The following is a 16,500-nucleotide window of genomic DNA, read 5'->3' as shown; positions in this document are numbered from 1 at the left end:
TTTGCCGTACTTTGCCACTACTTTGAAGTACTTTGCCACTACTTTGAAGTACTTTGCCACTACATTGCAGTACTTTGCCGTACTTTGCCACTACTTTGCAGTACTTTGCCACTACTTTGCCGTACTTTGCCACCACTTTGCCGTACTTTGCCACCACTTTGCCGTACTTTGCCATGACTTTGCCGTACTTTGCCACTACTTTATAGTACTTTGCCACTACTTTGCAGTTCTTTGCCACTACTTTGCCGTACTTTGCCACTACTTTGCCGTACTTTTCCTCTACTTTGCAGCACTTTACAACTACGTTGCAGTACTTTGCCGTAGTTTGCCACTACTTTGCAGTACTTTGCCACTATTTTGCCATACTTTGCCACCACTTTGCCGTACTTTGCCACTACTTTGCCGTACTTTTCCACTACTTTGCAGTACTTTGCCACTACTTTGCAGTACTTTGCCACTACATTGCAGTACTTTGCCACTACTTTGCAGTACTTTGCCGTGCTTTGCCACTACTTTGCAGTGCTTTGCCACTCTATACAGTACTTTGCCATACTTTGCCACTACTTTGATGTACTTTACCACTACTTTGCCACTATTTTGCAGCACTTTACAATTACTTTGCAGTACTTTGCCGTAGTTTGCCACTACTTTGCAGTACTTTGCCACTATTTTGCCATACTTTGCCACCACTTTGCCGTACTTTGCCACTATTTTGCCATACTTTTCCACTACTTTGCCACTACTTTGCAGTACTTTGCCGTGCTTTGCCACTACTTTGATGTACTTTGCCACTACTTTGCCACTACTTTGCAGTACTTTGCCACTACTTTGCAGTACTTTGCCGTGCTTTGCCACTACTTTGCTACTACTTTGCAGTACTTTGCCACTACTTTGCAGTACTTTGCCGTGCTTTGCCACTACTTTGCAGTACTTTGCCACTCTATACAGTACTTTGCCGTACTTTGTCACTACTTTGCAAGTAATTTGCAGTACTTTACCACAACTTTGCCATACTTTGCCACTACTTTGAAGTACATTGCCACTACTTTGAAGTACTTTGCCACTACTTTGAAGTACTTTACCACTACTTTGAAGTACTTTGCCACTACATTGCAGTACTTTGCCGTACTTTGCCACTACTTTGCCGTACTTTGCCACTACTTTGCCTCTACTTTGCCGTACTTTGCCACTACTTTGCCGTACTTTGCCACTACTTTGCCACCACTTTGCCACCACTTTGCCGTACTTTGACACTACTTTGAAGTACTTTGCCACTACATTGCAGTACTTTGCCGTACTTTGCCACTACTTTCCAGTACTTTGCCACTACTTTGCCGTACTTTGCCACCACTTTGCCGTACTTTGCCACCACTTTGCCGTACTTTGCCACGACTTTGCCGTACTTTGCCACTACTTTATAGTACTTTGCCACTACTTTGCAGTTCTTTGCCACTACTTTGCCGTACTTTGCCACTACTTTGCCGTACTTTTCCACTACTTTGCAGCACTTTACAACTACTTTGCAGTACTTTGCCGTAGTTTGCCACTACTTTGCAGTAATTTGCCGTGCTTTGCCACTACTTTGCAGTACTTTGCCACTCTATACAGTACTTTGCCATACTTTGCCACTACTTTGATGTACTTTACCACTACTTTGCCACTATTTTGCAGCACTTTACAACTACTTTGCAGTACTTTGCCGTAGTTTGCCACTACTTTGCAGTATTTTGCCACTATTTTGCCATACTTTGCCACCACTTTGCCGTACTTTGCCACTATTTTGCCGTACTTTTCCACTACTTTGCCACTACTTTGCAGTACTTTGCCGTGCTTTGCCACTACTTTGATGTACTTTGCCACTACTTTGCCACTACTTTGCAGTACTTTGCCACTACTTTGCAGTACTTTGCCGTGCTTTGCCACTACTTTGCAGTACTTTTCCACTCTATACAGTACTTTGCCATACTTTGCCACTACTTTGCCACTACTTTGCCACTACTTTGCAGTACTTTGCCACTACTTTGCAGTACTTTGCCGTGCTTTGCCACTACTTTGCTACTACTTTGCAGTACTTTGCCACTACTTTGCAGTACTTTGCCGTGCTTTGCCACTACTTTGCAGTACTTTGCCACTCTATACAGTACTTTGCCGTACTTTGTCACTACTTTGCAAGTAATTTGCAGTACTTTACCACAACTTTGCCATACTTTGCCACTACTTTGAAGTACATTGCCACTACTTTGAAGTACTTTGCCACTACTTTGAAGTACTTTACCACTACTTTGAAGTACTTTGCCACTACATTGCAGTACTTTGCCGTACTTTGCCACTACTTTGCCACTACTTTGCCTCTACTTTGCCGTACTTTGCCACCACTTTGCCGTACTTTGCCACGACTTTGCCGTACTTTGCCACTACTTTATAGTACTTTGCCACTACTTTGCAGTTCTTTGCCACTACTTTGCCGTACTTTGCCACTACTTTGCCGTACTTTTCCACTACTTTGCAGCACTTTACAACTACTTTGCAGTACTTTGCCGTAGTTTGCCACTACTTTGCAGTAATTTGCCGTGCTTTGCCACTACTTTGCAGTACTTTGCCACTCTATACAGTACTTTGCCATACTTTGCCACTACTTTGATGTACTTTACCACTACTTTGCCACTATTTTGCAGCACTTTACAACTACTTTGCAGTACTTTGCCGTAGTTTGCCACTACTTTGCAGTATTTTGCCACTATTTTGCCATACTTTGCCACCACTTTGCCGTACTTTGCCACTATTTTGCCGTACTTTTCCACTACTTTGCCACTACTTTGCAGTACTTTGCCGTGCTTTGCCACTACTTTGATGTACTTTGCCACTACTTTGCCACTACTTTGCAGTACTTTGCCACTACTTTGCAGTACTTTGCCGTGCTTTGCCACTACTTTGCAGTACTTTTCCACTCTATACAGTACTTTGCCATACTTTGCCACTACTTTGCCACTACTTTGCCACTACTTTGCAGTACTTTGCCACTACTTTGCAGTACTTTGCCGTGCTTTGCCACTACTTTGCTACTACTTTGCAGTACTTTGCCACTACTTTGCAGTACTTTGCCGTGCTTTGCCACTACTTTGCAGTACTTTGCCACTCTATACAGTACTTTGCCGTACTTTGTCACTACTTTGCAAGTAATTTGCAGTACTTTACCACAACTTTGCCATACTTTGCCACTACTTTGAAGTACATTGCCACTACTTTGAAGTACTTTGCCACTACTTTGAAGTACTTTACCACTACTTTGAAGTACTTTGCCACTACATTGCAGTACTTTGCCGTACTTTGCCACTACTTTGCCACTACTTTGCCTCTACTTTGCCGTACTTTGCCACTACTTTGCCGTACTTTGCCACTACTTTGCCACCACTTTGCCACCACTTTGCCGTACTTTGACACTACTTTGAAGTATTTTGCCACTACATTGCAGTACTTTGCCGTACTTTGCCACTACTTTGCAGTACTTTGCCACTACTTTGCCGTACTTTGCCACCACTTTGCCGTACTTTGCCACCACTTTGCCGTACTTTGCCACGACTTTGCCGTACTTTGCCACTACTTTATAGTACTTTGCCACTACTTTGCAGTTCTTTGCCACTACTTTGCCGTACTTTGCCACTACTTTGCCGTACTTTTCCACTACTTTGCAGCACTTTACAACTACTTTGCAGTACTTTGCCTTAGTTTGCCACTACTTTGCAGTACTTTGCCACTATTTTGCCATACTTTGCCACCACTTTGCCGTACTTTGCCACTACTTTGCCGTACTTTTCCACTACTTTGCAGTACTTTGCCACTACTTTGCAGTACTTTGCCACTACATTGCAGTTCTTTGCCACTACTTTGCAGTACTTTGCCGTGCTTTGCCACTACTTTGCAGTACTTTGCCACTCTATACAGTACTTTGCCATACTTTGCCACTACTTTGATGTACTTTACCACTACTTTGCCACTATTTTGCAGCACTTTACAACTACTTTGCAGTACTTTGCCGTAGTTTGCCACTACTTTGCAGTACTTTGCCACTATTTTGCCATACTTTGCCACCACTTTGCCGTACTTTGCCACTATTTTGCCGTACTTTTCCACTACTTTGCCACTACTTTGCAGTACTTTGCCGTGCTTTGCCACTACTTTGATGTACTTTGCCACTACTTTGCCAGTACTTTGCAGTACTTTGCCACTACTTTGCAGTACTTTGCCGTGCTTTGCCACTACTTTGCAGTACTTTTCCACTCTATACAGTACTTTGCCATACTTTGCCACTACTTTGCCACTACTTTGCCACTACTTTGCAGTACTTTGCCACTACTTTGCAGTACTTTGCCGTGCTTTGCCACTACTTTGCTGCTACTTTGCCACTACTTTGCAGTACTTTGCCGTGCTTTGCCACTACTTTGCAGTACTTTGCCACTCTATACAGTACTTTGCCGTACTTTGTCACTACTTTGCAAGTAATTTGCAGTACTTTACCACAACTTTGCCATACTTTGCCACTACTTTGAAGTACATTGCCACTACTTTGAAGTACTTTGCCACTACTTTGAAGTACTTTACCACTACTTTGAAGTACTTTGCCACTACATTGCAGTACTTTGCCATACTTTGCCACTACTTTGCCGTACTTTGCCACTACTTTGCCTCTACTTTGCCGTACTTTGCCACTACTTTGCCGTACTTTGCCACTACTTTGCCACCACTTTGCCACCACTTTGCCGTACTTTGACACTACTTTGAAGTACTTTGCCACTACTTTGCAGTACTTTACCACTACTTTGCCGTACTTTGCCACCACTTTGCCATACTTTGCCACGACTTTGCCGTACTTTGCCACTACTTTATAGTACTTTGCCACTACTTTGCAGTTCTTTGCCACTACTTTGCCGTACTTTGCCACTACTTTGCCGTACTTTTCCACTACTTTGCAGCACTTTACAACTACTTTGCAGTACTTTGCCGTAGTTTGCCACTACTTTGCAGTACTTTTCCACTATTTTGCCATACTTTGCCACCACTTTGCCGTACTTTGCCACTACTTTGCCGTACTTTTCCACTACTTTGCAGTACTTTGCCACTACTTTGCAGTACTTTGCCACTACATTGCAGTACTTTGCCACTACTTTGCAGTACTTTGCCGTGCTTTGCCACTACTTTGCAGTACTTTGCCACTCTATACAGTACTTTGCCATACTTTGCCACTACTTTGATGTACTTTACCACTACTTTGCCACTATTTTGCAGCACTTTACAACTACTTTGCAGTACTTTGCCGTAGTTTGCCACTACTTTGCAGTACTTTGCCACTATTTTGCCATACTTTGCCACCACTTTGCCGTACTTTGCCACTATTTTGCCGTACTTTTCCACTACTTTGCCACTACTTTGCAGTACTTTGCCGTACTTTGCCGTGCTTTGCCACTACTTTGATGTACTTTGCCACTACTTTGCCACTACTTTGCAGTACTTTGCCACTACTTTGCAGTACTTTGCCGTGCTTTGCCACTACTTTGCAGTACTTTTCCACTCTATACAGTACTTTGCCATACTTTGCCACTACTTTGCCACTACTTTGCAGTACTTTGCCACTACTTTGCAGTACTTTGCCGTGCTTTGCCACTACTTTGCTACTACTTTGCAGTACTTTGCCACTACTTTGCAGTACTTTGCCGTGCTTTGCCACTACTTTGCAGTACTTTGCCACTCTATACAGTACTTTGCCGTACTTTGTCACTACTTTGCAAGTAATTTGCAGTACTTTACCACAACTTTGCCATACTTTGCCACTACTTTGAAGTACATTGCCACTACTTTGAAGTACTTTGCCACTACTTTGAAGTACTTTACCACTACTTTGAAGTACTTTGCCACTACATTGCAGTACTTTGCCGTACTTTGCCACTACTTTGCCGTACTTTGCCACTACATTGCCTCTACTTTGCCGTACTTTGCCACTACTTTGCCGTACTTTCCCACTACTTTGCAGTACTTTGCAGTACTTTGCCACTACTTTGCAGTATTTTGCCGTGCTTTGCCACTACTTTGCAGTACTTTGCCACTACTTTGCAGTACTTTGCCACTACTTTGCAGTATTTTGCCGTGCTTTGCCACTACTTTGCAGTACTTTGCCACTCTATACAGTACTTTGCCATACTTTGCCACTACTTTGATGTACTTTACCACTACTTTGCCACTATTTTGCAGCACTTTACAACTACTTTGCAGTACTTTGCCGTAGTTTGCCACTACTTTGCAGTACTTTGCCACTATTTTGCCATACTTTGCCACCACTTTGCCGTACTTTGCCACTATTTTGCCGTACTTTTCCACTACTTTGCCACTACTTTGCAGTACTTTGCCGTACTTTGCCGTGCTTTGCCACTACTTTGATGTACTTTGCCACTACTTTGCAGTACTTTGCCACTACTTTGCAGTACTTTGCCGTGCTTTGCCACTACTTTGCAGTACTTTTCCACTCTATACAGTACTTTGCCATACTTTGCCACTACTTTGCCACTACTTTGCCACTACTTTGCAGTACTTTGCCACTACTTTGCAGTACTTTGCCGTGCTTTGCCACTACTTTGCTACTACTTTGCAGTACTTTGCCACTACTTTGCAGTACTTTGCCGTGCTTTGCCACTACTTTGCAGTACTTTGCCACTCTATACAGTACTTTGCCGTACTTTGTCACTACTTTGCAAGTAATTTGCAGTACTTTACCACAACTTTGCCATACTTTGCCACTACTTTGAAGTACATTGCCACTACTTTGAAGTACTTTGCCACTACTTTGAAGTACTTTACCACTACTTTGAAGTACTTTGCCACTACATTGCAGTACTTTGCCGTACTTTGCCACTACTTTGCCGTACTTTGCCACTACATTGCCTCTACTTTGCCGTACTTTGCCACTACTTTGCCGTACTTTCCCACTACTTTGCAGTACTTTGCAGTACTTTGCCACTACTTTGCAGTATTTTGCCGTGCTTTGCCACTACTTTGCAGTACTTTGCCACTACTTTGCAGTACTTTGCCACTACTTTGCAGTATTTTGCTGTGCTTTGCCACTACTTTGCAGTACTTTGCCACTCTATACAGTACTTTGCCATACTTTGCCACTACCTTGCCGTACTTCGCCACTACTTTGCAAGTAATTTGCAGTACTTTACCACAACTTTGCCATACTTTGACACTACTTTGAAGTACTTTGCCACTACTTTGAAGTATTTTGCCACTACTTTGAAGTTCGTTGCCACTACTTTGCGTACTTTGCCGTACTTTGCCACTACTTTGCAGTACTTTACCACTACTTTGCCATACTTTGCCACCACTTTGCCATACTTTGCCACTACTTTGCCGTACTTTGCCACTACTTTGCAGTACTTTGCCACTAGTTTGCTGTACTTGCCACTACTTTGCCACTACTTAGCCACTACTTTGAAGTGCTTTACCACTACTTTGAAGTACTTTGCCACTACATTGCAGTACTTTGCCGTACTTTGCCACTACTTTGCCGTACTTTGCCACTACATTGCCTCTACTTTGCCGTACTTTGCCACTACTTTGCCGTACTTTTCCACTACTTTGCAGTACTTTGCAGTACTTTGCCACTACTTTGCAGTATTTTGCCGTGCTTTGCCACTACTTTGCAGTACTTTGCCACTACTTTGCAGTACTTTGCCACTACTTTGCAGTATTTTGCCGTGTTTTGCCACTACTTTGCAGTACTTTGCCACTCTATACAGTACTTTGCCATACTTTGCCACTACCTTGCCGTACTTCGCCACTACTTTGCAAGTAATTTGCAGTACTTTACCACAACTTTGCCATACTTTGACACTACTTTGAAGTACTTTGCCACTACTTTGAAGTATTTTGCCACTACTTTGAAGTACGTTGCCACTACTTTGCGTACTTTGCCGTACTTTGCCACTACTTTGCAGTACTTTACCACTACTTTGCCGTACTTTGCCACCACTTTGCCATACTTTGCCACTACTTTGCCGTACTTTGCCACTACTTTGCAGTACTTTGCCACTAGTTTGCTGTACTTGCCACTACTTTGCCACTACTTAGCCACTACTTTGCCGTACTTTGCCACTACTTTGCCGTACTTTGCCACTACTTTGCACCACTTTACCACTACTTTGCAATACTTTACCACTACTTTGCCGTACTTTGCCACTACATTGCCGTACTTTGCCACTACTTTGCCGTACTTTGCCACTACTTTGCCGTACTTTTCCACTACTTTGCCGTACATTTCCACTACTTTGCCACTACTTAGCCACCACTTTGCCGTACTTTGCCACTACTTTGCCGTATTTTGCCACTACTTTGAAGTATTTTGCCACTAGTTTGAAAAACTTTGCCACTACTTTACAGTACTTTGCCGTACTTTGCCACTACTTTGCTGTACTTTACCACTACTTTGCCGTACTTTGCCACTACTTTGCAAGTAATTTGCAGTACTTTACCACAACTTTGCCATACTTTGCCACTACTTTGCCGTACATTGCCACTACTTTGAAGTACTTTGCCACTACTTTGAAGTACTTTGCCACTACTTTGAAGTACTTTGCCACTACTTTGCAGTACTTTGCCACTACTTTGCCGTACTTTGCCACCACTTTGCCGTACTTTGCCACCACTTTGCCGTACTTTGCCACTACTTTGCCGTACTTTGCCACTACTTTGCAGTAATTTGCCAGTACTTTGCCGTACTTTGCCACTACTTTGCCACTACTTTGCCGTACTTTTCCACTACTTTGCAGCACTTTACCACTACTTTGCAGTACTTTGCCGTAGTTTGCCACTACTTTGCAGTACTTTGCCACTATTTTGCCATACTTTGTCACCACTTTGCCGTACTTTGCCACTACTTTGCCGTACTTTTCCACTACTTTGCCACTACTTTGCAGTACTTTGCCACTACTTTGCAGTACTTTGCTATGCTTTGCCACTACTTTGCAGTACTTTGCCATTTTATACAGTACTTTGCCATACTTTGAAGTACTTTGTCACTACTTTGAAGTACTTTGTCACTACTTTGAAGTACTTTGCCACTACTTTGAAGTACTTTGCCACTACATTGCAGTACTTTGCCTTACTTTGCCACTACTTTGCAGTACTTTGCCACTACTTTGCCGTACTTTGCCACTACTTTGCCAGTACTTGGTAGTACTTTGCCACTACTTTGCAAGTAATTTGCAGTACTTTACCACTACTTTGCCGTACTTTGCCACCACTTTCCGTACTTTGCCACTACTTTGCCGTACTTTGCCACTACTTTGAAGTACTTTGCCACTACTTTGAAGTACTTTGCCACTACATTGCAGTACTTTGCCACTACTTTGTAGTACTTTGCCACTACTTTGCCGTACTTTGCCACCACTTTGCCGTACTTTGCCACTACTTTGCCGTACTTTGTCACTACTTTGCAGTACTTTGCCAGTAATTTGTAGTACTTTGCACTACTTTGTAGTACTTTGCCACTACTTTGCCGTACTTTGCCACTACTTTGCCGTACTTTGCCACTACTTTGCAGCACTTTAACACTACCTTGCCGTACTTTACGACTACTTTCCCGTACTTTGCCACTACATTGCCGTACTTTGCCACTACTTTGCCGTACTTTGCCACTACTTTGCCGTACTTTGCCACTACTTTGCAGTACTTTGCCACTACTTTGAAGTACTTTGCCACAACTTTGCCACAACTTTGCCACAACTTTGCCACAACTTTGCCACAACTTTGCTGTACTTTGCAATACTTTGCCACTACTTTGCAGTACTTTGCCACTACTTTGCCGTACTTTACCACTACTTTCCCGTACTTTGCTACTACATTGCCGTACTTTGCCACTACTTTGCCGTACTTTGCCACTACTTTGCCGTATTTTGCCACTACTTTGCAAGTAATTTGCAGTACTTTACCACAACTTTGCCATACTTTGCCACTACTTTGCCGTACATTGCCACTACTTTGAAGTACTTTGCCACTACTTTGAAGTACTTTGCCACTACTTTGAAGTACTTTGCCACTACTTTGCAGTACTTTGCCACTACTTTGCCGTACTTTGCCACCACTTTGCCGTACTTTGCCACCACTTTGCCGTACTTTGCCACTACTTTGCCGTACTTTGCCACTACTTTGCAGTACTTTGCCAGTACTTTGCCGTACTTTGCCACTACTTTGCCACTACTTTGCCGTACTTTTCCACTACTTTGCAGCACTTTACCACTACTTTGCAGTACTTTGCCGTAGTTTGCCACTACTTTGCCACTATTTTGCCATACTTTGTCACCACTTTGCCGTACTTTGCCACTACTTTGCCGTACTTTTCCACTACTTTGCCACTACTTTGCAGTACTTTGCCACTACTTTGCAGTACTTTGCCATGCTTTGCCACTACTTTGCAGTACTTTGCCATTTTATACAGTACTTTGCCATACTTTGAAGTACTTTGTCACTACTTTGAAGTACTTTGTCACTACTTTGAAGTACTTTGCCACTACTTTGAAGTACTTTGCCACTACATTGCAGTACTTTGCCTTACTTTGCCACTACTTTGCAGTACTTTGCCACTACTTTGCCGTACTTTGCCACTACTTTGCCAGTACTTGGTAGTACTTTGCCACTACTTTGCAGTTCTTTGCCACTACTTTGCCGTACTTTGCCACCACTTTCCGTACTTTGCCACTACTTTGCCGTACTTTGCCACTACTTTGAAGTACTTTGCCACTACTTTGAAGTACTTTGCCACTACATTGCAGTACTTTGCCACTACTTTGCAGTACTTTGCCACTACTTTGCCGTACTTTGCCACCACTTTGCCGTACTTTGCCACTACTTTGCCGTACTTTGTCACTACTTTGCAGTACTTTGCCAGTAATTTGTAGTACTTTGCACTACTTTGTAGTACTTTGCCACTACTTTGCCGTACTTTGCCACTACTTTGCCGTACTTTGCCACTACTTTGCAGCACTTTAACACTACCTTGCCGTACTTTACGACTACTTTCCCGTACTTTGCCACTACATTGCCGTACTTTGCCACTACTTTGCCGTACTTTGCCACTACTTTGCCGTACTTTGCCACTACTTTGCAGTACTTTGCCACTACTTTGAAGTACTTTGCCACAACTTTGCCACAACTTTGCCACAACTTTGCCACAACTTTGCTGTACTTTGCAATACTTTGCCACTACTTTGCAGTACTTTGCCACTACTTTGCCGTACTTTACCACTACTTTCCCGTACTTTGCTACTACATTGCCGTACTTTGCCACTACTTTGCCGTACTTTGCCACTACTTTGCCGTATTTTGCCACTACTTTGCAAGTAATTTGCAGTACTTTACCACAACTTTGCCATACTTTGCCACTACTTTGCCGTACATTGCCACTACTTTGAAGTACTTTGCCACTACTTTGAAGTACTTTGCCACTACTTTGAAGTACTTTGCCACTACATTGCAGTACTTTGCCGTACTTTGCCACTACTTTGCAGTACATTGACACTACTTTGCCGTACTTTGCTCAGCACACACCTGCTCTAATTCTTTTTTCCCTGTACATAATGCATCCTTGTAATCACATCTGCCAATTCTGGTAATAAGAATAAACTCACTAATGGCGTTATCGCTGATTTTGCAAGCATGCCCCTCCGTCAACATTTAACAATTGAAGAGAGAGCCAGGGCCATAGGCTGGTTGAATGAGGGTGTGTCCTTGCGAGAAGCTGCAAGAAGGCTAAATGTGAGCTCATCTGTTATTCACAAACTATCCCAGCGCTTCAGAGAAACCCATACAGTACATGGCAGACCCAGGACAGATCGCCCATGTGTCACAACTCCTGCTGAGGACCGCTACCTCCTTATCTCAGCCCTTCGTAACCGAATCGTAACTGCCTATTCCCTGCGTAGGACCCTCAGAGCAGCAACTCATACCATCGTGAGCGACCATACTGTGCGAAACCGTCTGGCCATAAATTTCAGGCCAATGTACCAGTCTGTTAGGATAGTCCTCCCTCCCACACCACAGAACTGTTGGACACGTCAGCAGTGGTCTTCTGTCGTCTTCACAGATGAGTCAATATTCACTTTGCAGAACAATGATGGTCGTATTCTTGTCTATAGACACCCTGGTGAACGCTTCACTGATGACGCCATTCGACAGCACAACCAGTTTGGTGGTTGTAGCATCATGGTATGGGATGGCTTCAGCTACCACCAATTGATCCCACACCATGTTATTGATGGCAACTTAGATTGATTACCTTGTCTACAAAGGATAGGAGCTGCGGCGGTCCTACAGGATGATAATGCCAGACCACACCGTGCACGTGTTGTCCAATACAACATCAACAGAATGGATTGGCCTGCTTATTCACCTGACATGGCACCAATTGAACATTTGTGGGATCAACTTGGTCTTCGTGTTATGGGCAATCATCCCCCAACAGTGGATCGTCGTCAGCTAGCTCAATGGCTGATCCAGGAGAGGCAAGTGATACCACAACGTTCACTGCAGAGATTAGTGACATCCATGAGGCAACGTTGTGTTGCACGTGTTACTGCAAGAGGTGGTCACGCCCATTATTGAAATGTTCTATAAAATGGGATTTTCATTTTCAGCCCTTCTCTCTTTCAGAACTCATGTAACGAAATGTGTAATAATTACATGCAGTCTTTATCATCTGTTTCATTGTGCAGATGTTTCACGTCAATTATGTGACCAAATGGGTTTATCTGAAATATCTTGCTGTAACTGAGAATATTCAAGTGTTCCTTAAATTGTTTTGAGTAGCATACATAAACATTGTGCCATTGACTATTTCCTTTCTCAATAGATTTATTGAGGGCGAATTACCCTCCAAGCCGATATATGTACGCATAGAGTCCAATGGAACAGTGCTGTCACTCAACCATGCAATTTTAGAAAGTCATTGTTATCTGGACATGGCGTATTTCCCGTTTGATTCCCAAAAATGTTATCTACGATTCTCATCATTAACATACTACAGTACAGAACTACGAATACTCGTAAATGAAAACGTGTCATTGGATGATTTCGTATTGTTTCCAAACTACGAGTGGACAGTCCTGGAAGTAACCACACATGTTAACTCTGTTAAGACTTCCGTTCTCTCGCCGGAAGAACAACCAGTGGCTATGTTCAAGATCCACCTTGAAAGGGTCTATTTATATTACCTTATGAATATTATCGTACCTACGTTCATGTTATCCGGTTTGTCGCTTTGTGTTTTCTGGCTACCACCGGATTGTGGCGAGAGAATTAGTTTAAGCGTTTCACTTTTGGTAACAATGAGTGTATTTGAACTGTTGATAGCTGATATAATTCCCACAAACACGAATAGAGGCCCACTTATCGGTCAGGTGATATTGTTTGACATGGCGGTGATTGGAACGGCGATCATCATTAGTACCATTGTGATCAATATGCAAAGAAAAAGTACATCCGGGCGACCGGTTGGAAAAGTTTCTCGCAAACTGTGCCTCGGAAGAAGATGTTGCGGTGGTGGGACACGTAGCCGGTCCGAGTCGACCGACAACCATCATGACCATGTTGTTCTGGCAAATGTCGACAACCATGGGATAGAATGTGATGATAGTGTGATGACAATTGAAAATGACGCCCTCAGACGGCAAAGAGAAGACTTTGCCAGTGACAGAAATCAAGACATGGGTAAACACAGTAATGAGGGCGAAAGAACGCAAGACAAATATAAATGCCACCAAACTCAGGTAACCACAGTCATTCTAAACACGGGAATCGAGATCATTGTAATTTTATAGAATAGAACATTGTATTGTGTCGCTCAGCGAGACACAATTTTCCAATAAATAAGATATACCAATATCTCCTGATACTATTCTGTTCATAATGATTCATTATTTCTTTTTTTTTAGATGGAGGTCACAAAGAACGAGTGGGAGGCACTTATCAGAAATGTTGATCGAGCATGTTTCTATATCTATTTATTCATCTTCATAGCTGTTTGCATATCGGTGCTGACGGTCCCAATGCATTACCGGATATAAAATACCATTTTCTGTTTGCTATGAGATCTCGCGTGAAATCGAACGTAAACACGTGACAAACAAATATCAAAACGTCAAAACTCCACGTGAGGTTGGACAAACGCGAAACTAATTTCGGAATGTTTCCACGCTTTAGAACGCTACACAAAAGTAAAAATATTGTTATTCTCTTCATTTTTACATATTTGATATTTAATATCCCGATGATGAAGAAAATGGAATAAAAATATTGGCTTAACTCTATTTGGTTCAGAGAATATCGATGCACAAAATGGAGTGAAAATAACAAGTTTTGCCTGTTTTAAGGAAATTACCATTGTTTGTTATAAAACGGATATATCTCAATATTGTCAATTTTTTTCTCGGTGACGTATGGTGGAAAAGAAATATATAGTGTCTAACAATGTACTTTGTGATGTCTAGAAGTATTTTAAACAATTGATAATATTTCTAGAGGGTTTTTATCGAACAAATGTGGTCAATGAAAATCGCTACAAAAAACAAAAACAGATAGATAGTGAACCAACAAAAAAATCACATACTGTTTACTATTACTATAACAAATAGTTGTATACATATTTTGACACAAAATATTACTACTGATATATGCGCTACAATATGCGTACAAGTAACAAAAAAATCGCGATTAGTATTCTACCTTAGTATAATATGCTATACACATTTGATGATGGTCAATGGTGATGATTTGTGTCTATCCCAGCAACATATTTACTTCTGAAAGCTCGGCATTTTAACATTTAACTATAACAAAAAACACGTTCAAGATAAAATCATTCGATTATTGCCGCACACGTTACACACTTTTAACGCATTATGCGAGATCTCGCTCGCAGTGAACGGAAAATTAACTATTCGTACGTAACGGTCAGTCACTTCATTGACGACTGTGAGTTTGTGATCACCATGGAATCCACAGTTTTGTCATCTGCTTTTTATAATATTAGTACATCGGAAGTCACGCAAAACTATTATATAATGGCATACCAGTCGGGACTACAGAGTGAGCAGACGCTGTTTTGCTGTTAGGTGTCTACAATGGATTCAAAATTAGTATGTGGGAAAAATCCCCAACTACTGTGAGAAATATTATCACTGGATATTGTGTGGGGTATGGGATTATATTATTCTATCACGCATCTCAGAATGAGCTGTGAGCATACACTGGTGGACAATACATCTGCGCCATCTATAATAAGTATATTGTGAGCATGGATTATTTGATAAAATTAGTACATCGCGATCGGAAGTCAGACACGAATCGTAGAGCGGAATTGGACAATTGAAGAACGGATCATTCTGGACAAATCAATTTGGTCACAATAGAATCACATATTTTCAGTAGATAAAACTCAAACATATATTGATCTATTAATAATATTAATAATATTATTATTGTTGTTTACAATTGTTATCTGTTTATATATTCGTAAGTTGGCTGCACTTATATTTAACAGCATAATCCACATAAAGACTCCCATCATTTAATGGTGACAGTAATATTATAGGAGTATTTTATGCAATATTATGTAAATAATATTAGGAAGATTGTTAATTATACGTACTCCATAACATCCAACACATGGGATGTAAAGGTCATAGCTTTTAAGAGCAAAAGTTATAGTTTATTGTTATTTTAACTCAAATGTATGATCTGGTGATAATTGATTTAATTTCATTTATTCTGAAATATATGTTGATATATTATTTGCTTTAGTATAATAATACATTTAAAAGGTAGCACACACTTTACTAAACAACTATCCGATACTACTGAATAAATTCATATATTTGTCATCTTATCTGATATTGTCCACTCGCAAATGAGTTATATAACAATCAGATACAAGGTCACATTTATGTTAATTAATAGTTAACAGTTTGCTAAATTTAAATACAATTATTTTGAAATGAAGTTATTAAAGTTATAATGATCTACAAATAATTATGCTAATAATATTTATAATTTCATATGATTCTTTGAATCAATAACATATATTTCATTAATGTTACATTACCATAAAACATGACACATACATAATAAATACATACATACATGTAAATAAATTTCAGGAAAATACCATTATTTCACATCATATAACCTAATTCAATTTCCGTACGTATTCATACTTGGATGAATATCGGGAGTGTTTAGAGTGAAATATTCTTTTTTACTTTGAGAGTCTTTTTTGCATTAAAATATTATCATATAATTTGGCGGATCTACCTTCTAAAGTAGACTAGTTACCATAAAAGAATTGTTATCACTCTGGTAACTATTTAATTTGTGGGTACCTTATTTTATAATAGCAAAGTATGTAATTTCAAACCATGGTTCAAATAAGTTCAAAAATGATATCATATATTCTGTACAGTT

At 41.0% G+C, this 16,500-nt stretch overlaps 1 protein-coding gene across 1 annotated transcript in view; it reads left to right on the top strand.

Annotated features, from left to right (window-relative positions):
- Positions 1 to 14,105, top strand: part of LOC146734536 (neuronal acetylcholine receptor subunit beta-3-like) — a 47,052-nt gene extending 32,947 nt beyond the window's left edge. Inside the window, exons 6-7 of the mRNA XM_085507499.1 lie at positions 12,893 to 13,808; positions 13,974 to 14,105. Coding sequence (XP_085363625.1) covers positions 12,893 to 13,808; positions 13,974 to 14,105 — 1,048 coding nt within the window. The remainder of the gene's footprint in view (positions 1 to 12,892; positions 13,809 to 13,973) is intronic.
- Positions 14,106 to 16,500: the final 2,395 nt, after the last annotated feature.

This window comes from Saccoglossus kowalevskii, chromosome 14, assembly GCF_978046115.1.
Source record: "Saccoglossus kowalevskii chromosome 14, keSacKowa6.1, whole genome shotgun sequence".
Taxonomy (NCBI): domain Eukaryota; kingdom Metazoa; phylum Hemichordata; class Enteropneusta; family Harrimaniidae; genus Saccoglossus; species Saccoglossus kowalevskii.
The sequence above is the reverse complement of the archived record's forward strand: the minus strand, read 5'-3'. Positions and strand labels throughout refer to the sequence as shown.